This window comes from Falco cherrug, assembly GCF_023634085.1.
Source record: "Falco cherrug isolate bFalChe1 chromosome W unlocalized genomic scaffold, bFalChe1.pri SUPER_W_unloc_1, whole genome shotgun sequence".
NCBI classification, from domain to species: domain Eukaryota; kingdom Metazoa; phylum Chordata; class Aves; order Falconiformes; family Falconidae; genus Falco; species Falco cherrug.
Genome location: NW_026599288.1, coordinates 6,230,676 through 6,253,217, shown reverse-complemented (window position 1 = coordinate 6,253,217; position 22,542 = coordinate 6,230,676). Strand labels below are relative to the sequence as shown.

Below are 22,542 nucleotides of genomic sequence, written 5' to 3'. Positions count from 1 at the left end.
GTAAGATTTTCATGTTACCCAGGCTTCACTAAATGTCTGAACTAAGCTTTACATTTAAATATATTTGGAACATCATCTTGTTATAATTCCATTAAAAAATTACTGTTTATAGGACTTCATTGAAAGATGCAACAAAAAATATAAATATAGAGACTTCTGTAAACTAGTTTGCATGAGTAACAGCAGAGTAATCCAGCAAATATTACTTGTAAATATTTCTAAAACTTAGAAATGTTCATAAAGAATTAGACAAAAAATTGTGTTTGAAATAAGTTGCAGCAGTTCAGAAAATGAAAGGAACCAGAAAACAAAATATAACAAATATAGCTATTCAAATGTGAGGGGGGGAAAAGAAAATTTACAGCAGTTTTAAAAAATGCAGGTGACAAAAATGCTTTTATTTCACCTGTAGCATTGTGTGTCTGTGTTGAAAAGAACCTAGTTAATCAGCAAATTTACCCTTACATTACATGTATACACTGTTTGCATATGTCAGTTGTACGACCAAAGCTATCTTCCACAAGAGGATGGGTCTGATCTTGCTACAGCTGGAAGAAGTAATCCTAGTGTCAGCACACAGTCCACTGCCCCCAGTGCTGGCTCTGGTACTTAGCAGACCCTTCATTTCAGCTCTCTAAACTGGCATAAAACTCTTTACCCATTTGTACTGATTGCTGAGAGGTATTAATATTTTTGATGGCACCAGTAGACATTTGTTCTGAAAAAAACATATTATGAGATGTTCTAGACTATGCAGTCATACTGGTGTTTGGAAATAATTTTGACTAATATTTTTGAATGTGTTTATGAAAGCTCCTGTCACTGTATCCTCTAAATGTCTGTATAAAACTGCTGAAATTCAAGGGGCTTATTTCCGATACATCTATCTTTAGTTACTGGCTCCTTACACTGCAGCTATTGGCAGATTTGCACACCTGAATGCGTTCATTTATCTTCATCATGTCACATTGTGTAGATGAAGAATCTATTTCAAGACATTCCAGGATTCCCAGAGAGAATGGGGTCCTCCATCAGGGAGCACTTCAGTACCTGAATTATTTGCCCATTGACCTGATTTAGAAGCCTAGGCAGAATAGGATTAGTGAGTAGGCACATGCATAAATAATAGAGACCTGCAAGGTCAAGGCAGAATCAGAAGCCTGGACTCTGAGTTTTGACTGACATTGAGAACATGGTAGTTTTTGTGCCTTTAATCTGATGATGCTTCCTACTTTTCAATATATGGAAGGAAGATATACTATAGTGTAGACTGCTAGCGAGTTTGCTTTCTTGAAAGATTGAAGATGGGAGTTTGAATTGTATTAGGCAAATGAATTAAAACTTTTCCACATCCAGCATGACTCTGCTAAAGACTAAGCTGTTTTATGTAGAAGAGGTTATTGCCTCCTTTGTCTGTATTTTGAAGCAGAGAAATTGCCCTCACATTGTATGATAAGCTTGCTTTGGTAGATAAACTGTCAGATGAGCCCCTCTGGGAGGCAAAAAGATGTTTTAGTTTATGGACTCTGATGCTTAAGAATGTGGAATTAAACTCCTTTGTCTTGCCAACAATAGGATACTTTAGGATGTCAGAAGCAAAATCCTAACCATCTGGAGAACTTAAATGTAAAAAACAGAGGCAGTATGGATTTTGCACAGTAGAAATACAGAACAGCAGAACAGATACATTGAGACTTTCCATTTGTGGAGTTGGGCCTAAATCCCAAACCATTCTTTCTTTTCTTGTTGCTGTGAAGGGAAATTCAGACTGAACATGTCTTACAGTAGCTGAAAAAGGCCCCGCTAAGGACAGTGAAATTCACTGTCTCGTTTAACCCCAGCTGGCGACTACGCACCACAAAGCCACTCACTCACTCCCACCACAGTGGGATGGGGGAGAGGCCTGGAAGAGTAAAAGTGAGAAAACTCGTGGGTTGACATAAAGACATTTTAATAGATAAAGCAAAAGCTATGCACAGAAGCAAAACAAAGCAAGGAATTCATTCAGCACTTCCCATGGGCAGGCAGGCGTTCAGCCATCCCCAGGAAAGCAGGGCTCCATCAGGCGTAACGGTTACTCAGGAAGACAAACGTCATAATGCCAGATGTCCCCCCCTTCCTCCTTCCTCCCCCAGTTTATATACCCAGCATGACACCATATGGTATGGAATACCTCTTTGGCTAGTTCATGTCACCTGTCCTGGCTGTGTCCCCTCCCAATTTCCCATGCCCCTCCAGCCCTCTGGCTGGCAGAGCCCAAGAAACTGAAAAGTCCTTGACTTAGTATAAACATCACCCAGCAACAACTAAAACCATCAGTGTCCTATCAACATTGTTCTCACATCAGAGCCAAAACACAGCACTGCACCAGCTACTAAGAAGAAAATTAACTCTGTCCCAGCTAAAATCAAGACATTCTCAAAAAGAACAGCAGGATGCACATCTGGAGTGTAAGTCAAAGCCTCAGTTTAGAGCCCTAGTTTCCAGGTAGAAAATGTGTTCTCATCACATACCTAATGAGTGACTTTTTTTAATAGTACATGTATTGCTCTATCGTCTTCTGCCTCACATGCAGGATCTGAGAGTTTGGATCATCAAATTCATAACAAACTATTGCTGTATTGTGAAATCTGATTGGTTAAGGAACTTCGGAAGCCTTAATATAATGCTAAATAGATATCTTAAAGATACTCTTGAAAATGCTGGGTTTTTAAATTAATATCCTCACATACCTTACATAATCTTTGGTCAAATTAGGGAAGAATTAATAAATAGAATAGATTAACAAAATATTGTTGGTTCTGGTTTTGTAGCAATTACATTGAAAAAGATTCGGTTAATTTTTGCCTGCCTTTTTTTTCTTGGTTGATAAGTATTAAATATCCTTCTCAGGCTTATGAAAAACTTTTACTGTAATAAGGGCAGACTTCTACTTTACAAAGCAGTATCCTAACTAAAATCAACAAATGCACTTTGTGTGGGTGTATCATAATTTTATCAACTTTTATGAAATAAATATGATCAGAGTTTAATAAACTGGAATAAAGTTTAACAGTAGAGTAATTGAAGATATTCCAAATTAATTCTTGCTTTCACTCTGCTTTCTTTTTGGATGGTAGCAGTTCAATAGTATTTTTAATAAAAGGGAATAGTTAGTTTGCACTTTACATGTTTGGTGTGTTGTACATTCACTAGCTAATTAGTCTGTCACCTTGGTGAGGCAGGTAAGTAGGTAATTACTGTCCCAGTGATTGTAGGTGGGGGAATGGAGGCAAAGGCTATGTCTATATTAGCAAGTAGTGTGGACAGGAGAGAGTGGGTCTGTAGGGCAAAACAGTACATGTTGAGATCCTGATTCCCCATGTTCCAGGAGTTGGAGTTATTTTTTCCTTCAGACCAGGTCTACTCTGATCTCAGGGACTAAATGCCTGTTTGTGGCTTGAATGTATTGTGTGGTCTTGGAATACATCTTTCAGGATGTACGTCGTTTCCATTTGCCTTCTTAATTTCATTCTAAAGGAATCCAGTACCTCACTTGGGGATTCTTAGATGCTAATGAATAGCATATGCATGGTAAGCAGGGACAATCAGGAGGTTCACTTCAGAAGTGTGCTCCTGAACCTAACAGGTCCAGAGGGATACTCTGGGCAGTGATTTCAAGTGGGAGTTTTGCCATGCCTACAGACAGAGAAAGCCAAGCATTAATTCACAGTTGGACTTGATGATCTTAAAGGTCTTTTCCAACCTAAACAATTTTATGATTCTATGATTTTCAGAGCTGCTAAGCCGCAGCTCAAGTGGCAAAAGGCTTATGTTTGCTAGGCATCTCTAAATAGTATTTTATGTACACAGAATAAAAACTTGGTCCTAGTGATTGAATACTATGCACAAAAGTGCTAGAACTGGCATTTCACTTCAGGAACTTTCCTTCCCTGATAGTGCTGGGTAATAATAAAATATTAATCCTTTAAATAGATTGATTTAGGTTTAGAAACATCTGTTAATTACGTCTGATCCTCTCGAACATGAGCTGAGTATTCTTTTTTATTTATATCAGTGTCAGTAATAATGTAAAAATCATTAGTCTGTTAGGTGAAAACACTTTGAATGTTTTGTACTCTTTATGGTATTTCTACATTTTAAATTGTCTAAGCCACTGACAGTGTTTCACTTGTCCATTGCCTTGCTTTCCACGTTAGACTGTAGAGAGTTATTTTTTGTTATTAATTGATTAGGGAAGATTTATTCTTTGATTAGGCAATGTAAAAACTATTCAGTTATTTGTCTTTGTTGACATCTAAATTACCAGTCTTTTTTTGTTTGATATGACTTCCTTTCAGGTAATGGTTATAACTTCTGTCAATTCACATCACTGAATTCAAGGGAAGCATCAGTGAAGTAGGAGATGATGAGAATTACTATTTCTGGTGTTTTTAAAAATAAGAAAACAAGCTGGGAAAACTACAAACAAAACTTTCAGGCTGTCTTTTTGTCAGGAAGAAACAAAAGACAACTCCCCTCCTGCTTCTCTTTGCATGTGCAGGTATATTCACACAGCCCTTAAATTAACTTTGACCTAGGCGCTATGTGTAGATGCACAACAGTATTCTTAGAATTAGAGGTTTGAAGTTGGCTTTCCCATGTGTCAGTTCTAAGTCTATCAAAATGACCCTGACTTCTGAATTTTTCCTACACTTAAACTGGGCCAGATGTCTTTAACTTGATTTGCAATTTACAATTACATTTCTCAGAAGTCCTTTTCACAGGTTCTTGGTCACTGATAAAAGTGGAAAAGAACAGCTTAAGTTAATAAAGAGATGGGAAGCTTTTGGTCAGATAGATGATAGAATAGACTTAGAGCAATGGAGAAGTGTGTCTCAGAAAATATCCTAAACTAATTAGAAGGGGGAAAAAGAAATCTTACTCAGCTGAGTTTGTAAGGGAGTGGACTATTGCACTCTAATGTTATAAGAGTCAAATACTCCCCTAATTGTGGTCTTCTGTGTTACTGACAGCAAAAGGCTTGCATCCTTAGGTAGGCTATAGAACATTGCTATAGATCATGTATTTTTAAAAAATAATAAGGAAAATTGTTGTTTATTAAGTGAGATGAAGAAAACAAAACAAAATGGGTGAAAACTGAGACAAGACTGGATTTGGACCTAGGAAATTAGCTAGCTGAATTCACAGGACAAATATAAAACATGAACTTTCTTGTCAGTCATTCTCCAACTTCATGGACCAAGAGAATCTCAGACAATGTTTCTCTTATGGCTTTAAAGAAAATTAATAATTATCACCTGAATTATTTAGAAATATGATAATTTCAAGTAAACAAATCATAGCATATTTGCATCATGCATTGGTTTCTAACTAAGATTGCCAGTAAAATTTATAATGGTAAATATGAATAGATGCATCTTTTTATGTTAGCAATCCTTCCTAGCAAAAGCCAAGACATTATTCTATAACATCTATTTCCCTGTATTGGGTTTACATGGCAAGGGCTGGAGGCTGCAGGAGTGGCTTCTGTGAGAATTCACCAGTTTCAACCAACGCCAAGATAGACTCACTGCTGGACAAAGCTGAGACAATCAGTAAAGTTGGTAGTGCCTCTGTGATAACATTTAAGAAAGGGTAAAAAATGCTATGCAACAGCAGCTGAGAGGAGTGAAAATGTGTGAGAAACTATCATGCAGACACCAGTCAGTGCAGAAGGAGGGGGAGGAGGTGCTCCAGTTGCTGGAGCAGAGATTCCCTGGCAGCCCGTGGTGAAGACCATGGTGAGGGAGGCTGTCCCACTGCAGCCCGTGGAGGACAACAGTGGAGCAGATATCCACCTGCAGTCTGTGGAGGACCCCACATCAGAGCAGGTGGATATGTGCTGAAGGAAGCTGCGGTCCATGGAGAGCCTACGCTGAAGCAGGTTCCTGGCAGGAACTCGCAGGAAGAAGGGAGGGGTGGGAGTAAAGTGTTTTTTAGTTTTATTCTTATTTCTCACTATCCTACTATGTTACAATTAATTGGCAATAAATTAATTTCCCCAAGTTGAGTCTCTTTTGCCCATGCCAGTAAGTGTCCTTATCGCGACCCATGAGTTTTTTGTTGTATTTTCTTCCCCTGTTCTGTTGATGGAGGGGAGCAATAGAGCAGCTTGATGGGCACCTGATGGCCAGCCAAGGCCAATCAACCACAGGCATTTCTGTTGCCCAAAGTGGGGCTATCAGGAATTAAGAGATAAGGGTAGTAATTGGGAGAGGTAACAGGCAAAACACAGACTGAACATTGCTAGAGAGTGGAACAGCTGTGGGAATTTTTTTCTCATAATTGTGAAGGAATGAGGGGTAAAGCATGTGTGAATTGTACACCCTTGTCAATGTTCTGATTATGTTATTTTGACTTGGGTCCGGGGAATTCTTTTTGTTGATGTAAGTGAAGTTTGTGAAGATTGCGTGATGAATTTAATCTCCCTGTCCTTATTTCAACCCATGAGCTTTTCTATTGTATTTTCTCCCCCTGTCCAGTTGAGGAAGGGGAGTGATAGAGCAGCTTGGTGGGCACATGGTGGCCAGCCAAGGTCAACCCAGCACAGGAACCAATCTGAGAAGTGCTAAGTCACATATAGCTGGCTTAACCACACTGGCCTCAAATCTGTTCTCATTCAGGTAAATGGAAGTTTCACCACTGAATTGGAAACAAATAGGATCAGGACCTGTTCATATAATTTTGTGATATCTTGCAAATAACTTTCTCAAATAGAAATTAAAAAGCATTAGAGCAGTTTAATAATAATCTTGTAACAGTAGAGATGCATTAGACTAAATATAGGGAATTAGTGGAAAAATTAAGTGTTCTGCTCTTTTCACTTGACAGTTTAGTTTAAAAAATATAGTGGTTCCTAGAAAATTAGTGTGAACTCTAAATAAATGTTACTTCATTTGTTAGTATGCTATAACAAAGATGAAGTCACTTTTCAGGACAGCATTTAAACATGTTTAATCTTATTAACAACTGAGTCCAGTAGAATTTAGTGAAATGAAAGAGGGCTAATAAATTAATTTATAAAGCTTGGTATTTGTACATAACTAAGCTACACATGCCAAAAAAAAAATGTGGAGCAGCTGATATGTGGTAACTATTCACACCATGGTAACTTGGTTCTTGGACTCTTCCTTCCCATTTAAAAAAGCTATTTAGATACTTGGGTTACTAAGTGATAGAGAATTTTTTCTAAAGCATCTAATGCTTTTTATTCTTTATTTTTAAAGAATGCCTCTGCAATGATAAAACCCTCTTGCAATATATTCTCTATCTCTATGTTTTCTACCCTTATTCACATCAATAAAGCCATAGATTTGCAGTAATCTGTTGGGACTACTTAAAGAGTAAGGATGTAAGAATAAAATCCTTAATAAGATTTCTATGATTAAGCTTTCCTGAGGTCATTATCGCTTTCCTTAATTTATTTTTCCAAGCTGTTCTGTAACTTAATTTATTGAAGAAGTGCAACTGTACTGTACTACTGAAATCAGTAAAATTGGTAATGGGAGAATATGAAGTGGTTTATTATTATTATTATTGAAAATGGTCTGAAGCTCTTCTGTTCACTTACATGGTTCAAAGATCTTTGGAGGAGACTGAACAGCTGGGTATGGGTTTGTATGAAGGAGCTGTGTCTGAATGGCATGCACAGTCAGTGGAGGTGACGCTTCTTTCTTCGGTGGTGAATGGAGATCTCTAAATGGTGAATTCTGCAAAATGATATCCAAAGTCATGTCTGTTAATCAGAAATCATGAAGTTAGTGGAAGGAGTTGTGTTTATATTAATATATTTCCTTGTGTTGAAAAATAATAATTTTCAAAGGGACTTTTATTATAAAAGATTGAAGGCCTTTAGGGCAACAGTGTTGTTACTTTTTTATACATCTAAAAGGGCTAGGCTATTTTTTTAGTCATTACAAGCTATTATCTGTAGTTTCTGTCTATGTGTCCAGTGCAAGCCTGAGAACAAAGAAAACATTCTTCTGTTTTATTTCCCAGAGTTTGTTTTTCACAAGATGCTTTCATATGTTCCAATCCCACTTAAACTGTAGCCTCTAAATCCATTTTATCTAATTTAGAGACTACAATTTATCAAAAAGTTTTTCTATTTTTTACTTAAAAGAATTTAAGATCAGTTATGTTTCCTCCACAAGTTCATGCACATGTGCCTTCTTACAGTTGCTGAAGAAGGATTTACAGGCCTGGTGTAATTTTAAATAAGCCAGTTGACAACTGTTGTGTGTTGACAGCTGATTGTGTGCCTGGTTGCTTGTTTTTTTGGTTTAACTGAAGTTATATAAAAAATTTATGAAGATGGTTGACTTGCGTGGATAACATTTTAATAGCTGAAAAAGTAAGCTAAAAATTTGGACTTGAACACTTTTCATTTGACTGTTGTGCAAAGGAATGACGTATAAAATAAATGTTTATTTCCAGGAAGTAAGTTTCCTTTGAAAAAAAAAGGTAAAAAAAAAGTAAAAAAAAATTAATCTACAAGTCCTCCCCCGCTTCTTGTGAGCTGAAGTTGCATTATGAATCTTTGTCAGAATATCAGAATAGGGACTGATTCCTTACCTAACCATATTCTTAAGTATCTTGTTCCATAAGAAATAAAAATATAGAAATAGAAATGCATTTGAGTCAGTTCTGTAAAACCAGAAGCCAGTATAACTAGTGAAAAGTAGAAATATTTAAATGCTTATAAAAGGCTTATAAAGGCCTTAATTAGCCAGTGTAGTGGGTTTGTGTGGCAAGGTTTTGATAGCGGGGGTGGGGGAGCTATAGGGGAGGTTTCTGTGAGAAGCTGCTAGAGGCTTCCCCTATGTGCGATGGACCCATGGCTGGCCAAGGCCGAGCCAATCAGTGATGGTGGTAGCGCCTCTGTGATAACATATTTAAGAAGGGGAAAAAAAACCCTGTGCAACAAAATTGCAGCCAGAAGAGAGAAGTGAGACTATATAAGAGCAACAACTCTGCAGACACCAAAGAGTTCACTAGGAAGGGGAGGAGGTGCTCCGGGCACCAGAGCAGAGATTCCCCTGCAGCCTGTGGTAAAGTCCATGGTGAGGCAGGCTGTCCCCCTGCAGCCCATGGAGGTTCATGGTGAAGCAGATATCCACCTGCAGCCTGTGGAGGACTCCATGCCAGGGCAGGTGGATATGCCTGAAAGAGGCTGTAATCCTGTGGGAAGCCCACACTGGAGCAGGCTCCTGGCAGGACTTGTGGACTTGCAGAGAGAGAGGAACCCAGGCTTAAACAGGTTTACTAGCAGGACTTGTGAGCCTGTGGGGGACCCATGCTGGATCAGTCTGTTCCTGAAGGACTGCACCCTTGGAAGGGACCCACACTGGAGCAGTTTCTGAAGAAGAGCAGCCTGTGGGAAGGATTCCTGTTGGAGGAGTTAATGGAGAACTGTCTCCTGTGGCAGGGACCCCACTCTGGAACAGGGGAAGAGTGTGAGGAGGAAGGAGCAGCAGAGACAATGTGTGATGAAGTGATCACAACCCCCATTCCCTGTCCCCCTGCCATTCCCTGTCCCCCTGCACTGCTGTGGTGGAGGAGGTAGAAAATTTGGGAGTGAGGTTGAGCCCAGGAAGAAGGGAGGGGTGGGGCAAAGATGTTTTTAAGTTTTGGTTTTATTTTCTCATTACCCTACTCTGATTTGAATGGTAATAAATTAAACTAATTTCCTTGAACTGAGTCTGTTTTGGCCGTGGCAGTAATTGGTGAGTGATCTCCCTGTCCTTATCTCAACTCACAAGTTTTTTCTTATATTTTATTTCCCTCATCCAGTTGAGGAGGTGAATGACAGTGTGACTTTGGTGGGCACCTGGCATTCAGCCAAGTCAAAGCACCACAGGCAGTGAAATTAGAATTTTCCCTCAGATGCAGAGGTAAAGAAGGATTTATAATGTCAATAACTTTTATGCCTGTGAACAGTTTGTGGACTTTTATTAAACAAAAAGCCACATAACATTTTGAGAGAGCAGAACTTTGGGAGAGAAAGGAGATGGCTTTTTGTAAGGTACATAAAGCTGTACCAAAGTTGTATAGCTTATTTGCTAGAGCTAATGATGTTTGAATAAAACAGTAGTTGTAACTCAGCACGCTTCTAATTCTTGCATTTATTAAGACTTCTTATACTGTAAAAGTATCAGTGAGTAGATGCTGTTGCTGAAAGGCAACAAGGAACACTGCTTATCTATAATTTCCATTGTGTTCTGATTGAGATAATCTTATGATTTTTAATGCCTTTTTAATAGGGAGCAGTTATTTATTAATCTAACCATTTTTGTTGATTTTTTTTTTGGGTGTATATATATAAATCCTATAAAAACATTGCAAAATTTATTAAAACTTTTGGAAAAGTTGCTGATTTGGTATATATGGGGTTACATAAACAAATCTAAATAAATATGTACTTTCAGCATATAACAGGCTGTTAGGTAATTATAAAGAGAAGCAGCAGGTTGTCTTGAAGAGAATGTTGGGGGTAATAGAACCATTAGTTTTGATTTGTCTGAAAAGGCCGGAAACCATTTTCCTTTTACCTACTGAATTAGCTCAGCTGAGCAGGTGGATAGAATGGAGCTGAATTCAAACTAGTCTGAATGGGCACTACAGGTGAATGCTGTCTGCATAATAATGCTTATAATGCTTTGTTCTGCTGCTGCTAATAATTCTGCAGAAGAAATGGAATATTTCACTGTTCTTTTCAGCCATAGGAAAGCAATGCTTTAAATGATATGGCGTGTTAATACATTGTGCTGTTACAAATGCAAATGCAAAATGAAGTGACCAGATGCTTTGGCTGGTAAAATCTGGCTGTTTGTCCCTGGTATCTTCTAATCTCATGTTCTTAGTGACCCAATAAAAGCTTCTGTCCTTCCCTTCCCCCAAAGTTAATTAATTTTAAAAAAAGTAATTTTCATTTATTTTCATGAGCAAATACTGCATCTGAAAATGACATTGTGTTTCATTAATTGTGTAGTTAGCATCAAAATATTTATATGGTATAGTGCATAAGGCTAGCAAGGATGTCCTCTCAGAACTTAGCTATCCAATTTGCTTTCTCTCTTTTTTTTTTTTTTTTTTAATACTAAAAAGCAGGGATCTTTTTGTGTGTGTGTAGAATCTAATTATTATTTTAATTATAAACTTGTTCTTTGATAATATTGCCCTTGACCTGATTTCTTAAACTTGCAGAGTACTAGTGGTATATTTGTATCTATAAAGTCTTCATCACTCTGTGTGTGTCTGTGTACACACGTGAAAGTATGCACATAAGCATATTGATATTAAATTATACAAGGAACATGATTAAAACATGAATTTATTTAATGACTGTCCTGGTTTCGTCTGGCATGGAGTTAATTTTCTTCTTAGTAGCTAGTACAGTACTGTGTTTTGAGTAGCTTAACAGGGGTCCTCAAACTACGGCCTGCGGGCTGGATACGGCCCCCCAGGGTCCTCAATCCGGCCCCTGGTATTTACAGACCCCCCCGCCCCCCCCCCCCCCCTCCCCCCGCCGGGGGTTGGGGGGGGAAACCAAGCAGCCGCAGATGACTGCCTGCCACTGCATCCACGCCGGCCCCCTGGTTAAAAAGTTTGAGGACCCCTGAGCTAGGATGACAGTATATGGGAGCGAGATGAATGCTCTTTTAAAAAACATCTTTGTGTGGCCTTGAAACTAGGTAGGTATAGGTCTAGATAGTTACTGTTTGCTCAGTGTTCTTAATAAGAAAGAGGACTGTGAAGAAGTTCTTTACACTGGTACAAGGAAAAAGGGTTAAATGTGAGAAAATATTAACTGTAAGACTTAATATTTAATTTACACTGTTAAGATAGTATTATGTTTATGGTACTCTCAAGATGTATTCTCTTTGGAAACCAATAAGGATATACAATGCACAATAAATATTGTAAGGTATATTACTTTAAAATTCATGTTATCCATGAGGATTCAAGTTGGTGAAAGGCTTTGGTTGCAAGACCCTGGACTTGTATTTTTTTGTGTTTGTGGTTTGATTGAAGTAAGAATTACTTTATTGTTTTAGTACAAGTGGTATGTTTGAGCCTTGAAAGCATCCTTCTTGTTTTTTTGGGTGTAGTGCTGACTGAGTGTGGTGACACTGAGCAAATGGAAGTTATGGATAATGGAAACTATAAGACAAGCATCTGAATACTGATACTTGATATATAGTAGCTTTATGTTTCTAACATAAGTTGATAATAATACTAGTAAGTTGACTCTGTCTAATTATCTATTCATAAACAGCTATCATGTTGTTATCTTACTAGCACAAAGGATGTGGAGTGTTCTGAAGCACAAACAACCAAAAAGCAGAAGCAGAAGTCATAGGGGATAGTTTTAGTATCTTCCCCAGAATTATATAGCACAATGAGATCTCAAATAGCTGCATGGGAAAAACATTCTTAACCCATCATGTTAGAAGAACCAGCCTGACCTGCATTTATGTTTTGTACCATCTAAACCCATATGATAATGTTTTCTTTTGCACTACTAAACAACATATAAAAATGTTCTAAAGCAAAGTACTGGTTGCCAGCAGGTCAAGGGAGGTGATTCTCCCCCTCTACTCTGCTCTTATGAGACCCTACCTGGAGTACTATATCCATTTCTGGGGTCCCCAGCACAAGAAAGACATGGACTTGTTGGAGCAGGTCCAGAGGAGGGCCACAAAAAAGCTCAGAGGGCTGGAACACCTCTCCTATGAAGAAAGGCTGAGAGAATCAGGATTGTTCAACCTGGAGAAGGCTTTGGGGAGACCTTATTGTGGCCTTTCAATACTTAAAGGGGGCTTATAAGAAAGCTGGAGAGAGGCTTTTTGCCAGTGCCTGTAGTGATAGGACAAGGGGTAATGGTTTTAAATAGAAAGAGGGTAAATTTAGATATTAGGAAGAAGTTATTTATTATTAGAGTGATAAGACTGTGGAGCAGGTTGCCCAGAGAAGTTGTGGATGCCCTCTCCCTGGAAGTCTTCAAGGTCAGGTTGGATTGGGCTTTGAGCAACCTGGTCTAGTGGAGGGTGTCTCTGCCCATGGCAGAGGGGTTGGACTAGATAATCTTTGAATATTTGGAATATCTCTGCAACCCAAACCATTCTATGATTCTAGCTCTGTTTGGTTATTATAAGGAAAAGTAATTCTTTTCAGAAGGAATGCTCCATGATATCTAGGCTAAAGCCTAGAATTTGAGTGAATATCTCTTCTGGAAAAAGTGGCCAACCATTTTGGAGGGAAAAACCCCATCAAAGCTTAAAGAAGCACTTGCTGTTCTTAGTCTCTCATTTAAGATAGTGATATTTAATAATATAAAACATGCTGCTTGACATAAATATTGCACTATAACAGAAGTATAACTATTCCTATAACTTCTGTTTTCAGTAAATATATGTTTATGCTGGCTTTGGTATGATAAAGCTATTCATTTTGAAACCATTTATACATTCTAAGAAACAAAATGCTCTGCAATATCCTTTGATTTCCTGGATGGAGGCCCTTAATACAAGTGAGAGGTCAAAAATTAATGTTAGGCTGTCAAAACAGACCTTACAAATGTAAAATATGTTAAATATTGCCACCCACCCCGCTTTGGAAAGTGTACTTTTATGTTTTTGCACTTCAGTTTTTTACATATTATTAAAAATTAACAAATTAAATAACATACTGCAGTTTAATCTGCATTTCTATTATATACAAATATATATTAAGTATACTTTCCAGATATTATACTACTTATTTTAAATATCAGTTAGAAAATCGAGCACCAAATATTTTATCTATAATTCATGAAAGCAGAATGTACAAAGTATAAAGTTGTATTTGTGTGGTAAATGTGTTTTGTTGTGGGTTTTTTTTTTCCCTAGATATGCTTTGGTACATGATAATTATGTATAATACTAGAAAACATCAAGAGATCCAGACTCACCTTTTCCAGTTGTAATGACTAAAATTTCATTCAGTGGAGAAAAATGTTAGTGGGGCTTGTGGGAGATGACAGGACAAATTAGGAAGAGCCATTGATCCCCTTGAGGGTAGAGAGGCCTTACAGAGAGATCTTGATAGATTAGAGTGCTGGGCAATCACCGTGTGAAATTTAACAAAAACAAACACCAGATTCTGCACCTGGGTTGGTGTAATCCTGGATGTACATATAGACTGGTGGAACAAGAGGCTGGAGTGTAGCCCTGCAGAAAGGGATCTGGGGGTTTTGGTTGATGGTAAGCTCAATATGTCAACAATGTGCCCTGGTGGCCAAAAGGTCCAACCGTGTCCTGGAGTGCATTAAGCACAGTATAGCTAACCTGTTGAAATAAGTGATTGTCCCACTATACTCAGAATTGGCGTGGCCTCACCTTGAGTACTGTGTGCAGTTTTGGGCTCCATAGTACTAGGACATCAAACTATTAGAATGTGTCCAAAGGAGGTCAACAAAGATGATGAAAGGCCTCAAGGGCATGACTTGTGAGGAGTGGCTGAGGATAACCTAGGTTTGCTCAGCTTAGAGGAGACTGAGGGGTGACCTCATTGCTGTCTAAAACTTCCTCAAGGGGGGCAGCAGAGAGGGAGCTGCTGATCTCTTTGTGGTGTCTGGTGACAGAACATGAGGGAATGGCTTAAAGCTGCATCAGGGGAAGTTCAGATTGGATATTAGGGAATAGCTCTTCACTGAGAGGGCGATCAGGCACTGGAACAAGCTCCTCAGGGAAGTGGTCATGGTCCCAAGCCTGCTGGTGTTCAAGAAGCATTTGGACAATGCTCTTAGAGCAGGAGGAGTGGAGTTAGGAGTTGGACTCTTATGATCCTCATAGGTCCTTTCCAACTCAGGATATTCTATGATTCAAAGCCTATTCTGTTTTACCATTTTGTAGTTTCATTTTTGCAGGTTGTGTGCCCAGAAAAATAGTAGCAATGCAATAAATTGTGCATGATGTTTGTGTATAAGGGGTTACTGCTGCATTTAAGCAACTTGACTACCTTCCTGGCTCTGCTATGAGTGTGATATCAGTCAGTGCTTTGATCTTCTCATAATACTAATCATGGGACTTTAAAAGATCAAAAATATATAAAAATAGTGAAATCAAGGTTTGACTTCAGTGCTGTAACAGTTTTAAAACCCACTCCCTACCAGGAATAATGCTGTAACCATTGCAGCTTTGCTTAGCTAACCTTGGAGATTCATTATTCCCAACTTCTTGTTTTGTTGTAGTTAATAATGTTGCTTGTTTTATTCCCAGTTATTCTAGTTGTGGGGGAAGTATCTGAGCAAATTCCTAGACACATGCATGTATTTGGTGTTCTGCCACTACTAAACAGCTTTCTTTTCACCTAAAGAGGATTTATTTTTTTACAGAAATATTTGATTTGATAATTAAAAAAAAATACTTGAAACTTTCTGTGTGCATTTCTTGTCGGTAACAGATTATAACAGAGAAGCTATTAATGTAAAGATTTCATAAGTTCCTGTATATTGTGCTGAAAATGACCATATTCACTTCCTAATAATTTCTGTGCAATCCCATAAATTTTACTAGATCTATAATTCATATTATTTTATTCTATTTTAGTGCATTCTGTGCTAGAAATTTTCCATGATCTCCTTTTTCACCAGGACTACTTTTCACACTTTTCCACTGTACATAGTGTCATAGAATCATTTAGGTTGGAAAAGACCCTTAAGATCATTGAGTTCAACGGTAAACCTAACACTGCCAAGTCCACCACTAAACCATGTCCCTAAGCACCACATCTAAATAAGTCTTTTAAACACCTCCAGGGATGGTGACTCAATCACTTCCCTGGGCAGCCTGTTCCAATGCTTGACAACCCTTTCAGTGAGTAAATTTTTCTAAATATCCAGTCTAAATCTCCCCTGGCACAGCTTGAGGTCATTTCTTTTTGTCCTATCACTTGTTACTTGGGAGAAGAGACCACCATCCCAAGCCTATAGCATTGCATGGGGTTGTTATGACCCAAGTACAGGACATGTGACACTCCATGCAGTTAAGGAGGACTAGAAATGTTCTCTCTGCTGTTGCTGCTGGCTTAACCACAAGATTAGTTTGTGGGAAGAAACAGGATGGTTTACTGAGCATAGATCTAAGAAGGAACAGACTTGAGGAAGCACATAAGAAGAGAGAAATGACGTTTTTATATATGTATGTGTAGTAGTATACTTTTTTGATGTGTGTGTGTGTATGTGTGGCTGTTCCCTTACAGACTTCCAGAAAAGCTGAAGATAGGAGTAAAAATAGTTTTAATTCAGCACCAGTGAATCATAATCTTTGCATATTTTAGCATACCTTTAGATCTCCAAATATAGTTTATTATTAGTCTTAGGCTGACAAAGACTTAGTACAGTGTAATCCAATTAAAGAACCACAAATCGTACCAGGAAGCATGAGAGCCTCAGCAGTACAGCTGCTGTTGGATACACTTCAAAAGCTTTTTGGGTAAGCTAATATTTTATACCTTCTAGCATGGAGGTTTTGTCTATACCATTTCCATAAGTTAGCAGATTCTGATGAGACTGCCAGGCAAAAGATGATGGCTGCTGAGACAGCAATTTGTCTGTGATGATGGCTGTATAATAGCCCTTTAGCGCTTTCTGGCCACCTGTCCTGCCTACCTGGTGCTCTGGCTTTGACCTAACAGCGCTGCTTCCAGCATACATCAGGCCTTAGCATGAGCTGTGTTAGCCAAAAATCTAAGCAGGAGTTGAGTGAACAGTCACACACAGTAAAGACAAAAGCTTTTATAGACTTCCAGGTTAGATTTTGCAGTGTACTACCTCAGAAGTACTTAAGGGTTGCCAGCACAACATCATGCTTTAACCTTATATTGCACTGATTGTGAAATACACTACTCTGAGACATCTAAAGCATGTAAAGTATAAGGCTTGCTTTGTCCTGGAAGCTAAATATTAGTGCATGAATGAGGCATGAAGGCTTTATAAAAATGATCAAAATAAAATCCAGCTGAAAGGCTAAGAAGCGCTGCATGCAGGTAAATGCATTGCATTTCTTAGGGGGCTAAGTAGCAAGGTTAACATACAGCATTCATATGGACATGCAACTGTTTGTTCTAAATTTTGATTCCTCCTTATAAATTACTCATATGATTTGTAGCTTAGATAAGCTCTCCTAATCATAGAGAGACTGAATTGGGCCAAACAAAAAAATGCTGTGTGATATATTGTGTGAAATTCTCAACAAGCAGATTGTAACCAATTGTTAAACATTCAGAATGTTAATTTATAAGTTATTATTTGTGCTTTGTGTAAAGTACAAAGATGCAAAGAAATTTAAAGGAAGTAATGACTCTTTGTTAACTAATTTGAGCCAAATTTTAATTAAAGGTGATTTTATATGTTTCTGAGGTTGAAGTTTGCAGAACTGTAATTGTTATATTATTTGCCTTTCTAACAAATTTATGTATTGGTTGTATATTGCTGCTTACCATAACGTCCTGAACGTTGGCCAAGTGAGATAATTTTTTTTCTTACTCTATGTATTTTTGTAATAGAACACCTCATAGTGATTCCCTATAGTTATTGTTGAGAACTATATCTTCAGGGATGGAAATTTATGCTTATAATTTTAAATACAGTGGTATATTCTAGATATTTTGGAGTGTATATTTAGTTTTAGTTATTAGTTTAGTTATTCATTGCTATCTTTTTTTCTACTTCTATGTTGTCTTCAAAATAAAAGTTTTAATTCAGTGTTGCTTCAGTTGTTACTGTGTTACTGCTGTTTTGATATTGAACTGGTCCTTGTAGCAAGCACCATAACCACTTGACAGTGTTCTGCCCTGCACTGAACAAGCTGTCTGCTTTGTGCATAAAAGTCATGTTTATGTCGAGTGGCTGAAAGTATTCTTATTTGTCTTGCAGGCACAGGAGAGAGTGGCAAAAGCACATTTATCAAACAGATGAGAATCATTCATGGATCAGGTTATTCTGATGAAGACAAAAGGGGCTTTACAAAATTGGTGTACCAGAATATATTTACAGCAATGCAGGCCATGATCAGAGCCATGGATACCCTCAAAATCCCATACAAGTATGAACATAATAAGGTGAGATTTTTGTTTATTTCCATAGCTGAAACTTTTCCTCTTTTATCTTTAGGAAATGTACTGAAGGTCTCTAAAAAGTGTATATCACTTACAAATTATATTTTACTTAAAGTTTAGAAGAAAAGTGCTTCTTCCAGTCTTGCCTCTAGTTCTCTGCCCTTTGCACTGCTCTGACAACACAGGTGCTGTACTTAACAAGATGTCTGGGGGGGGGGTTGTCATAGCAAGAGGGTAAAGGGCAGGCTGGTGTGTGCCTGTGACTTTAGCTTTTTTCCTTTCCTCCCAGCCCTTGTTCTGGCCATAGCACAGTTAAGACATTTTTCTTGTTTGTACCAGTACTACTTCAGGTTTTCCGTTAATATTATGTGGGGAAAAAATAAAATTATTAGAAAAATAGGTGGGGATATCTGCTTCTGTGTGAGTATATTACGAAATAAAACTTTTGATACAAAGCCTTAAAATAAGCAAATTCTTTTGAAAGTGATGATATCATTGAAATTTAGAAAGAAAAAATACATTTAAAGCATTTTGTAAGGTATATCTTTGATTAGCCTGACCATTTTTTTCCATTCAGAAGTTGAAATCAAATGTATAAATGGTATAACTAATATTAAAAAGGAAATTTGCATGTGTATTTCAGCTTCATGTTTTTGTTGTACATAAAACACTGAATTTCCTAACAAGCTGACTTAAAAAGTTAGTTGATTGATTGTGAAGCGCACATTTTTTGTCAGAATTGGTACTGACTGTCACTTTGCTGTAGTATATGAAAGTCCCAATCATAAATCAGTAAATTATTTCCTTGTATTATACTAGAAAGTATATATTTGTTACAATTATTGTTCAAATTGAGGTTTTAATTTATATAGAATGTTTTTATATAGTTGAAGTAAATTAATGTTGCATAGCTGTATACATGTGGCCAGACCTTTCTAATTAGAGCTGTTCACTTTCTCTCTATAAAAGTAACTTGAGTGAAAGTGAACAACTCTTACGTACTCAACTACTTCACAAGCATTCTCATCAGTTCTAATAGGGCTACGTGCAGAGTAAAGTAAAATGTGCCAAGTTGTCAGGTTCTAGGTGCAATTCCTTTAAAAACTCTGGGATTTTTTAATACAGGGGAATTAAAAAAATGCAAACTTGTCTTCCCCCCCCTTTTTTTTTCTCTTCGTTGAAAGCAAACTCATTAGCCTTGCAAACTAAAAAACACACAGGAAGGCTACTTCCTATTAATTTGAATCTCATATCAGGAAATTCAGTCTGGAGAGAATATCTCAAAGTTTGAGTAACAGCATATTTTTAGCATGGTACTTGTTTTGCACAATAGCTTAGAAAACTACAACTCAAGCTGATGTTTATGTGTCTGAACCTAAAGAAAACAGTGATGTGACCCTTTTATCAAATTTAAAAAGTTCAACTAAGTAGGCAGTTGGGATCTTTGTACAGTGTAAAAAATTACATCTAGGCTGGATTATTTTAATATCATCAATGGAGGCATGTTTTAAGTTAAGGAAGTTAGTTCCTCCAGCATTGTGTTGGCTTCATAGTCACCGATATAATTAAAGAGGCAGAGTGTGAAATGCATTGTCCTCCATTATAATAATCTAGGCTCTTTGACAGATTTATTATCAGAATACTGAAAGTCAATTGAGAAATGTAAATATTAGTGTTTACATTGTAATGTCTCAGAACTGATGATAGGGCATTGTATCATACTTCTTTCCTCATACTTTTCATCACATTTTTTTCTCTTTTCAACTCCAGAATATCAGCTCTACTGAGGTTTAAGATAATGGGTGAGGGTTATCTCTTCTCTTAGGGATGTGACATAGGAAATGGTGGCTTATGGATTGGGTTTTAGATTACTTTTGAGTAACCGTTACTGTTTCTCCATTATTTTTTAACCAAAGTTGTGAAGTTTTTATATGCATCTTGAACTTTGGAGAAGCAGTTTATAAAATACAGAAAAGGCTTAGGTGGTTGTTTTGCTTTGTTCTGTTTTTTTGCAGAAATGGACTTGAGCAATTCTCAAAATTGCCTGTCTGCAACATTTTTGTGAATATACAATAGTAACTCACATGCAACTACTGACATTCAAGTCAAATTTTAAAAAATATAAGCTATAGATGTATATATTTTAAAATCTTTTAAAAAGCTGTCTTTTTAGAAATCTGACCTGTGTATCTATGTTCCTGTCAGTCCTTTCAAATATTGAATTAAGAAAACCTTTAACTTAAAAAAATTAAACTTCTGACATTCCCAGTGTTGTCCATAGTGGCTTAGAAGCCATTGCTCCAGGTAATGTAGTCCCCCATTTCTTCTTTTCTGGCTTTTTTCATGTCTAATATTGCTGAAGGATGGCTTTTTATTTTTTCTCTCCTGTTGTTACAGAAGTTTTACTAAAAAAAACCTCTACTACTGTACTAAAGAACTACTACCACTTTTACCCCTTATTTTTCTCTTTCAATGAAATTTCCAGAACAGAATTGCCTCTTACAGACTGTCAGGAAGGTGTCACTTAGTAGTGGTTAGCAGGCAGGAAATCTTACGTGAATCCATGCCCATAATTTCATGTGAGATTTCTTAAATATTTATAACAAGATATCTAATGTAAATAAGATAGTAACAGAACAGGTTACAAGAAAATATAGAGACTGAAAACATAAAATCATGTGTTATTGTAGACCAAGAAGTTTGCTGTAAGTTTCAGAGTGGCTCTATTGGTGAAGTTGTTTCTTTATTTAAGCCTATTTCCTATTAGGGTATGTTTAAAAATTAAAATAAGCAGGTATGGGGAAATGCTTTTAAAGTCCAAAAACTTACTGACCTTATTTTCAAGGCCAACTTTACTTTGCTGATAGCTTCTTCCTCTCTCGTAAGTCAGATGAATCTACTGTAACAAACACAGACAAAAGTAAGACATCAGGATCAGGTATGGAGTCAAATTACATACATTCTCATCTCAAGTAAACAATTTGGAGTCTTAAATGTTTTGAATCTCTTCAGTGAACTTTCACGTTGAACAAACGTAGGTTGGAGAAAAGGACCTCCCTCATATACCCCACCTGATATGCCAGAGTATGAAGGACTGAATCCAAAGCAGCAGTGTGCAAGCTGTGTGTGAGGTTCATTGACTCTCAGATGATGCAGAATGTGTGGGATTTCTGGCCTTTTTAAAAAAGAATTATATTCTTTGGATGTTGAAATGAAATGCTTCTAATGAATAGCTTATTGGTCTGGAATGCATATAATTAAGTGGCCCTTCAAGCAGATGGAGAAAACTGAACTGTGCCATCTGTGCAAACAGTATTCTTCAGTGTCTCAAACCTGAAGCATAGAGTTTAAAAGCAGGTTGCAGGGAAAAGGGAGTTATACTAGTCATGTTAGTTAGTATTCAACATATTCTAATACTCTCAGATATCTTCCTCCAGGCACACAAAAATAAAGAAAAAATTACCCAGTAAATAGAACTTTTGCAGACAGTTAAATGCTTCTAATACTGTGAAGTTCCTGATGCAATTTTTTTTTTGGCAAGAAGACTACCTAAGAGCCAGCCAACATCGAAGAGAGTGTAGTAAGATTTCAGGTATCATAATCAATTAACATCTATTTAGATAAAGAAATTAAAGATTACTTTTTTTTTTTCTGGAGCCTTGTTTGACATGAGGTAAAAATGGCTCCCCAATAGCTTTACATTTCCTCCCATGAGGATGTTTGTCATGTGAAAGGCGGGGGGGGGGGAGGAGATTCCATCAGCCCCGGGTGTTTGTTCTGTCTATCAGCGCCCCAGGAAAGCTGAGACCCTTGTGCCCAACCAGTCTGTCAGCGTCCCATTATAGGGACCCTTCACTGAACAGACCCACTGGATCGGAGGGCGATTTGACTGACTTGTTCAGGGAAACACTCCAACAGCATAAGGGGGACCCCTCAGTGGGTTTTCCCACGTTATTCAAATATGTTATCCACTGCCAGCGACTACTAGCACCCACAAAGGACTAACAGTTTACAGAATAACACCCTTTATTAATATAAAATCGTGACAAGTTAAGATTCATGATTGCCAGTGATAGAGACTGCCTGCAAAAACAAGCTTGAAATGATATACAACCAAACTATAATCACTAACAACAGCTAGAATGAGTTAGTTATTTAGCACACATAAGTCAAAGTTCTTACCCAATAGGCGTCCCTATGGGGAAGAAGACAGGCTCAGCCCATTGACTGATCCCAGAAATTACAATGGACTCTTCCCTAACTTCTCCCCTCATCTGTCCGCTTTTTATACTTCATAGTACATTGCATATTCATTCATCATACACAGGACTGGTTACAAGCCTCTCGCTTCTAATGCAAATTAGTACGCATCCTCAGATAGCACTACTGAAGTTCTCTGCT

At 37.5% G+C, this 22,542-nt stretch overlaps 1 protein-coding gene across 1 annotated transcript in view; it reads left to right on the top strand.

Moving 5' to 3' along the window:
* Positions 1-22,542, top strand: part of LOC129734901 (guanine nucleotide-binding protein G(q) subunit alpha-like) — a 135,015-nt gene that overhangs the window by 17,284 nt on the left and 95,189 nt on the right. Inside the window, exon 2 of the mRNA XM_055700271.1 lies at positions 17,960-18,144. Coding sequence (XP_055556246.1) covers positions 17,960-18,144 — 185 coding nt within the window. The remainder of the gene's footprint in view (positions 1-17,959; positions 18,145-22,542) is intronic.